This window comes from Sinocyclocheilus rhinocerous, unplaced genomic scaffold, assembly GCF_001515625.1.
Source record: "Sinocyclocheilus rhinocerous isolate Xijiao unplaced genomic scaffold, SAMN03320098_v1.1 scaffold1004, whole genome shotgun sequence".
Taxonomy (NCBI): Eukaryota; Metazoa; Chordata; class Actinopteri; order Cypriniformes; family Cyprinidae; genus Sinocyclocheilus; species Sinocyclocheilus rhinocerous.
Genome location: NW_015627248.1, coordinates 1,305,748 through 1,314,673, shown reverse-complemented (window position 1 = coordinate 1,314,673; position 8,926 = coordinate 1,305,748). Strand labels below are relative to the sequence as shown.

The following is an 8,926-nucleotide window of genomic DNA, read 5'->3' as shown; positions in this document are numbered from 1 at the left end:
TATAAACAATACAAAAGTTGTTAATAAATTATATATAAATGTATCTAAATATAAATCATTTACATTAAAATAAGACATTAAAAAGTTGTAAAATGGTTACAGATATGCCATAAAAATGTATAATAATCCTGTATAAAACACATGTACTGCTTTAAAATGTAAAATAATAATAGCTGTTGTGGTTATTATTATTATTATTATTATATTTCTACTACTACTATTACTACTAATATATATTGCTTTAAAATGTATCTAATAATAATAATAATATAAATATATTATATTAATTAATTAAATTATAAATATAAATAATAAATATTAAAATCAGACATTGCAGTGTTTTAAATGCTCCACTATAAAAATGCTTATTCTCCTCTTGATGCTCCAATGATGCTCCAATTTTTTGTAAAATGATTAATAATCATAATAAACATAACAAAATAAACATTATGAATCATGATCATTATTATTATTATTATTATTACATGATTGAAATGAAAAAAAGACTTCATAAAGCTGTTAAAATTGTTACAACACTCTGAAATGTATAACTCGTTTTGAAATGCATTTTGCAGCCCTCTGGTGCTTTGAAATGCTTTAAAATTAATGTGAGCATCAACAAAACACATGGTTTCACAGCTGAACGGAACTGCAGCTGAGATTCCAGCATGACTCCCGGCTACTGTAATTGAAAATGAGTAGTTCAATAGTGAAGCAGTCATGCATTACACACTGTTTACTTTGGCTTTAACCAAGGTCAGAAGATACTGCATTTCATCACCAGGGTGTAATTGTCTCGACATGCTGTTGAAGGATCTGACACATGCTGCAAGAGTGACAGTTACAAATATGCTTTAATTGTTTTGCACTGGAAGCCCGTTACAAACATGGGATTATGCACAAGTCTTTACTAAAGCAATGCATCTTATGGTCGCTGAACTATTCCTGAGAAATTAATCTTCTATAGCAGGTACACCACATTAAACTTTACAGTGCATAGTTATTAATATTCATCTAAATGCAGACTCGTTTTAAAAAACTCTCCGTATGCTGTGTCATGGATCTCATTATTCCTAAATTAAGCCCATGAGAGCAAGTCTACAGCATCTGTTGCACTGCTTTCAGCAGAATAGCATAACAAGAGCAGTTTAATCTATCACGATTAGGAACGAACGATGTTACAACACAACATCAATGTCATGCATCTGAGGGATCTCAGCAGTAATTCAAAAATATGTAAATGCGTAAATATCCATATACTAAAATTATACATTTTTCATATTTTTATGTTTAATAGTAATTTTGAATATTGCCTATTTTAAGAAATACATAGAAATATATGTAAAATATCATATACATTTTTTTTTAATATATATATTTAATAGTACTATTTAATATTTTGAATATAGCATTTTTTAAATACAAACATTGAAATATATAACAATATATTAACAAACTTATTACAATTATATGAATATAGTTATTCAAAATTATGTACATACATAAATGTAAAAAATGTCAAATTTAAAAAATACATCATTCAAGTTACATTATTTTAGAATCGTTATACTAATTTTGAATATTACATTTAAAAAATATGTACTATACATGTATATATGTAATACACTGTTTAATTTACAGAACTTTTGAACATTTAATATGATATATTTTGGAAAAATATATAGAAATATATATAAATAACAATATATGAATATGTTTATTATAATTATATGATGACAGACAGATTATTTAAATTCATAAATGTTAAATATTGCAAAATTAAGAAATAATTTATTTTTACATAATATTATTTTGAATATCGCATTTTTCTTTTATTGTTAAAAAAATCGTTAATAACAGTTTCATGGTATAGTTTTGAATACCGTAGTATTACCATCTGATACCATCATCTGTAAAGAGTTAAAGTGCACATTTCTGAACATATTGTAAAAGACGTTCTTTGAGCTCTGTGACAGCACAAGCATCTTTGGGTTTATTCAGAGCAGCAGTCAGGGACCATTACAATACAGAGCTCTTCTGAGCGGATTATTAACGTTCTGTTTCCATGGCGTTTCTTTTCATCCAGTGTTCTCCTGGGTGAGTCCGTGCAGACGGCTCTCTATAGATGAGCCAGGTTATCAGCAGGACTGAAGCACTAATCCCCGGCCAGAAATGACTGTCTTCTGAGCCTGTTTGTCTGCTGTTTTCCCTCCCTCTCAAGTGGAAAGATCCACTCCACAAGGTCACGCTCAGAAAAGCATTGAGTGGGAGTCAGGAAAATGACATACCTGAAATATGATGAACGGCCGCCCCGACCAGCCAAACGGCAAAAAGTTATGAATCATGATCATTATTATTATTATTATTATTACATGATTTAAATGAAAAAAAGACTTCATAAAGCTGTTAAAATTGTTACAACACTCTGAAATGTATAACTCGTTTTGAAATGCATTTTGCAGCCCTCTGGTGCTTTGAAATGCTTTAAAATTAATGTGAGCATCAACAAAACACATGGTTTCACAGCTGAACGGAACTGCAGCTGAGATTCCAGCATGACTCCCGGCTACTGTAATTGAAAATGAGTAGTTCAATAGTGAAGCAGTCATGCATTACACACTGTTTACTTTGGCTTTAACCAAGGTCAGAAGATACTGCATTTCATCACCAGGGTGTAATTGTCTCGACATGCTGTTGAAGGATCTGACACATGCTGCAAGAGTGACAGTTACAAATATGCTTTAATTGTTTTGCACTGGAAGCCCGTTACAAACATGGGATTATGCACAAGTCTTTACTAAAGCAATGCATCTTATGGTCGCTGAACTATTCCTGAGAAATTAATCTTCTATAGCAGGTACACCACATTAAACTTTACAGTGCATAGTTATTAATATTCATCTAAATGCAGACTCGTTTTAAAAAACTCTCCGTATGCTGTGTCATGGATCTCATTATTCCTAAATTAAGCCCATGAGAGCAAGTCTACAGCATCTGTTGCACTGCTTTCAGCAGAATAGCATAACAAGAGCAGTTTAATCTATCACGATTAGGAACGAACGATGTTACAACACAACATCAATGTCATGCATCTGAGGGATCTCAGCAGTAATTCAAAAATATGTAAATGCGTAAATATCCATATACTAAAATTATACATTTTTCATATTTTTATGTTTAATAGTAATTTTGAATATTGCCTATTTTAAGAAATACATAGAAATATATGTAAAATATCATATAATTTTTTTTTTTTATATATATTTAATAGTACTATTTAATATTTTGAATATAGCATTTTTTAAATACAAACATTGAAATATATAACAATATATTAACAAACTTATTACAATTATATGAATATAGTTATTCAAAATTATGTACATACATAAATGTAAAAAATGTCAAATTTAAAAAATACATCATTCAAGTTACATTATTTTAGAATCGTTATACTAATTTTGAATATTACATTTAAAAAATATGTACTATACATGTATATATGTAATACACTGTTTAATTTACAGAACTTTTGAACATTTAATATGATATATTTTGGAAAAATATATAGAAATATATATAAATAACAATATATGAATATGTTTATTATAATTATATGATGACAGACAGATTATTTAAATTCATAAATGTTAAATATTGCAAAATTAAGAAATAATTTATTTTTACATAATATTATTTTGAATATCGCATTTTTCTTTTATTGTTAAAAAAATCGTTAATAACAGTTTCATGGTATAGTTTTGAATACCGTAGTATTACCATCTGATACCATCATCTGTAAAGAGTTAAAGTGCTCATTTCTGAACATATTGTAAAATCAGTTCTTTGAGCTCTGCGACAGCACAAGCATCTTTGGGTTTATTCAGAGCAGCAGTCAGGGACCATTACAATACAGAGCTCTTCTGAGCGGATTATTAACGTTCTGTTTCCATGGCGTTTCTTTTCATCCAGTGTTCTCCTGGGTGAGTCCGTGCAGACGGCTCTCTATAGATGAGCCAGGTTATCAGCAGGACTGAAGCACTAATCCCCGGCCAGAAATGACTGTCTTCTGAGCCTGTTTGTCTGCTGTTTTCCCTCCCTCTCAAGTGGAAAGATCCACTCCACAAGGTCACGCTCAGAAAAGCATTGAGCGGGAGTCAGGAAAATGACATACCTGAAATATGATGAACGGCCGCCTCGACCAGCCAAACGGCAAAAACCAGATGGCAATTAATACCTCGACAGGGAACAGATGAATAAAAGAGAGCAGGAGGAGGAAGAGAACCAGAAAAAGGGTGTGTGTGTTTACTCAACATGACTCTAAAAACAAGTGCACGGGAGAATTATCATAACCTCATTATAAAATAAATTAATAAATAAAGTAGGCCTACTTAAATTACCTGTGAGAAATGTTTGATGTTCTGTGACACACTTTGGAGTAAAAGCGCACAGTGTGAAACAAACGAAATGACAACTGATGATGCCTCAAACTACCACAGACAGGCATCTTTTAGACTGTGATTTGTATGCTTGACACATCTGTGAACTTGAAATATCTATAATGTGCTTATATATGTGTGCAACAAGAAAAATCTACATCAATTCCAAAAAACAGTCTTATAGTAGGAAAACACAAATATTGTCATGGTCCATTGCAAGATAAAAAAAAAAGTTCAGGAATAGTTCAGCCAAAAATGAAAATTTGCTGAAAATTTACCCTCAGGCAATCTAAGACGTAGATAAGCTTGTTTCTTCATCCGATTTGGAGAAATTTAGCATTCCATCACTTGCTCACCAATGGATCCTCTGCAGTGAATGGGTGCCGTCAGAATGAGAGTCCAAACAGCTGATAAAAACATCACAATAATCCACAAGTAATCCACACCACTCCAGTCCATCAGTTAACATCTTGTGAAGTGAAAAGATGTGTGTTTGTAAGAAACAAATCCATAATTAAGACGTTTTTAATAGGGCTGTCAACGTTAACGCATGCGATTAATTTTACAATCCTTAACTCATTAAAACAATTTAACGCAGTTAACGCAAAGATAATTTTAAGCTGCTAAACTCAGGGAATGTTTTCAGTCCAATGATCCAGTAAGCGAATGCAGGGGAGTGGGGGTATGAGTGGTTATGAACGAATGAATGAAACACATCGCGCTCGCGGAAAGCGCTTGAGAAACAGTGGGCCCTATCATACACCCGGCGCAATGCGGTGTTTTTTGCTAGTTTCAGCCCGACCCAGTTGTCATTTTCACGTCCTGCGCCACGTTGTTTAAATAGGTAATGCATTTGCGCCCATTTGTGCGCTCATGGGCGTGCTGGTCTGAAAACGAGGTGTGTTCAGGCGGATTGCTGGCGCGTTGCTATTTTGAGGCAACTGAAATAGACTGCGCCATTGACCAACAAAAACCTGGTCTAAAGTCAATGGCGCAGTAGTTTTTTTTGTTATTTAAAGAGTGCGTTAGTATAGGCGTTTCAGAAAGGCGGGGCATAGAGGAGAAACAATAAAGTACAGTATGTGGAAAATAATGTGTTTTTTTAACCTTAAACCGCATAAACACATTTCATTACACCAAATAATGTTCTTTTTAGCAGCATCATATGACACCTTTAATAATCTAAAGAACCTTTTCCCACTATGAAGAACCTTTTGTGTAATGGTGTGGTTCCATGGATTTTAAAGGTTCATCATGGAACCATAGATGCCAAATTTCACTCAGTTCACTGGAATACATTAACAATCTCAATTTTTATGCACTGTCTGACACACCATCCATGAGCATTTGTGGGCACTGAGAGTTTTGTAGACTCTAATCAAGTGTCAGAAACGATCAAGCTACAGAGAGGGCATGAAAAGCTGGTGTGAATTAAATCACAGCACATCTGCTAGAAACGTCAATCTCATTACAGCATCATCCTACACACGCTTTCTGCTCGGCGAGAGGAAAAATTACACCTCTGAAAATGAAAATACAGTACATGTCTGAAATGAATAGCAATGATGACAACAAACAAGCCAGACTGCTGGATCACGAGAAGAAACCTTTAACAAAAATGACTTTTGACAGTGATATTTTGAAAGGTGATGAAAACTCTCTCAACAGATGCTCTCAACAACAAACTTTGCTTTTCTGATGCGCAACATAGAAAAGTGAGGCTTATATTTGAATTTGGCCTGTATTTGAATAAAAATTTGGATCAGATTAATGCTTAACTGATCTGTCAGTGTTGGTGCAACTTGAGTAAACATGTAAATTAGTTCTGACTGAGAGGTAATTGGTTTCTGTGAACTTCACTGAACGTACTGTATATCCATTCTCTAGGCCATGTTACACAATACAGATGTAGTGCACTCATCTATGCCCCCTTAAACTAAAAAAACTAAAACAAATCACAGTCCATACTACACAATAACAAAAATTCCAAACAGTAGTATGCTATATATATATTTAGACTACCATGAGCTAAAACTAAGATTACAAAATTGCATATTTTGTATTTCTTTTTTAGTTTTTCCATACATATATTTAAACTACCATGACTTAAGTATATATACAGTATATGCATGTGTATGCTTTTGCCGAATGCAATGCATATTTTGTATTTTTTTTTAATAATTATCTATATTTAGACTACCATGAGTTAAAACTATCATAAAAAGAAAATGTCATTCTTTTAAGAATTTTATATACATATATTTAGACTATCATGAGTTAAGAACATATACAGTATACATGTTTTTATAGATAATTTTTTATCAAATCTTATGTAAAGCCATCTTAACTAAAATTCACAATAGTCTAAAAAAAATGAGCCGAAACTATAAAAACATAACAGTTTTAATTGTTACAATATTTATCATATAAAAAGTATATATTATCACTGATAATATGAATTCTGCATCATCAAACTGAAATGGAAGGTCAAAACAAGCGGATCATCTACTGTATGTTTTCTATATATATATAATACACACTGCAGATGAGTAGTACGAGTAGTGTTTAAAAAAAAAAAACACTTAACTGATTAAAATGACATTTTAAAAAATGAAGAAAAAAACAACATATTTATCCATTTGATGTGCAGTGAAAAATTAATTAATCCTGCCAATTAGAATAGAGGGTCGAAATGTGCTAAAACTGCCTTCACCAAAAGTAAAGTTAGTGCACTTTAGGGGTATTTTTCTTATCCAAAAGGAAGTGTGAAGGCTTTATACTATAGATTATTTTATTTTAGGTAGCCTATATAAACTGCACAGTAATGTCTGACACGCCTCATTAGCTGACCAACAAAAACAACATCCAAACAAAATAATTCAAGGTGCAGCAACATCAGAGAAAGAGCAACAGCGCCCCCTAGAGAACACACTCAGAAGTGTCATGCATTACTTCGTCCTGCATCAGTTTATGGTTGCTTTGAATCTGTTGTTGTCATCATACAAACTCATTTCATATCACAAAAACATAGGTAAAACGGCAGAAGAGAAGAGAAGCATGCAGACTGGTTTTTGCTATTTACCCTTACAAAGCAGTACTGATACAAATACCATGGTACTTTGAAATATACTATGGTACTGAGCATGTACTATGTTACATACATGGTACCATGTCACTACCAGTACCATTTGTTCAAATACATAGATATATTGTCCAAAATAAACATTGTAGCCTATATGTCCAAAAATACACATAATAGTACCATGATACTTTTCTGAAATCAATATTTCGCATTATAACGTAGATGCACCACATCTCTGACCCCCAAACACATTTTGACATTCACTAACCTGAGCAATAAACACGTGGCTGGAAATAACCCTCTGAATAAGTTGTTTTCTCTAAATAAAAAATATTTTGGAAATGAAATATGGTTTCTTACCTCTTGAGACAACTATGGCAGGCAGTTTTCAAGAAATCCTTGGCGATGCAGAATGAATACGGCTCGCATGAATGAATCGCCTCACCGGCTTTGATTTCGCGCAGAGCACGCAAACCATTTCCTTTACCCTTACTGACAAACCTCTCTATATTCATAGTCATCATCATATCATAACACTATCATCACTCGAATTGAGCGTCCATGCGCCGACATACACTACATGCACATTATGGATGCCGTTTGTATTCATGACTGTCAACTGGACACGGCCCTTGCGCAGGTTATTAAAAAAAACATGACGCTCAAAACAATACATTTCACAACAAAACAGATCTTTCCATAATCATTTATATATGTATAAACAGCTTATATTGGGATGTTTACTGCACATATTAATAACAGAATAATACATAATAGAATTATATTAACACATCCCAGAATGCGCAAAACTGACGCACTCTTGATCAGCATAATATGTTGGCACGTCGCGGCAACATGACGTACGTTGTGCGCCTCACCAATAGCATTGCGAAACAATCGGGTCAACAACATGCGGGGTTCAATGTCACAGACGCGTGTGCTGCTCAGCTTGCATTAATGTAGATCCTGTGGGCAAGAACCGCATCATTTGAGGTTAGTTTGGGTTAAAATTATCTAAAAGTGTGTTGCCAACGATCTGCATGTGTTTATTTTATCAGGAGAGACTGATAGTTAACGAGGGCGTTTGCTGCCGCAGCATGGGTAATGAATGGTGTATAAGCTGAATGAATAGGCATGTACGTAATGTAATGGTCAGAGTATTTAAGCCATGGTCCAAATGTGTATTTAAAGTTATTTTCAATAAAGGGTATATGAATTAAGCGAAGGAAATGTCTGATCAGAATAGCCACGTGAAATGGCTGCTAGTAGTCTTTTGCTTAATACAGAAAACATGTAAAATTTCCTTGTGCTGGTTGATTATGCATACATATATAGTATATGGTTATATTGTGTATTATATATATATATATATATATAATACACAATATAACCATATACTATATAT

The 8,926-nt window shown here is 33.0% G+C and overlaps 2 protein-coding genes across 2 annotated transcripts in view; one reads left to right on the top strand and one right to left on the bottom strand.

The window, feature by feature from the left end:
• smyd3 (SET and MYND domain containing 3) overlaps positions 1-8,097 on the bottom strand; it is a 171,380-nt gene extending 163,283 nt beyond the window's left edge. The window contains exon 1 of the mRNA XM_016534912.1: positions 7,882-8,097. Coding sequence (XP_016390398.1) covers positions 7,882-8,048 — 167 coding nt within the window. The 5' untranslated portion in view covers positions 8,049-8,097. The remainder of the gene's footprint in view (positions 1-7,881) is intronic.
• Positions 8,098-8,415: 318 nt separating this feature from the next.
• LOC107725581 (dimethyladenosine transferase 2, mitochondrial) overlaps positions 8,416-8,926 on the top strand; it is a 7,312-nt gene continuing 6,801 nt past the window's right edge. The window contains exon 1 of the mRNA XM_016534891.1: positions 8,416-8,514. The gene's annotated coding sequence lies outside the window, so the exon portion shown is untranslated. The remainder of the gene's footprint in view (positions 8,515-8,926) is intronic.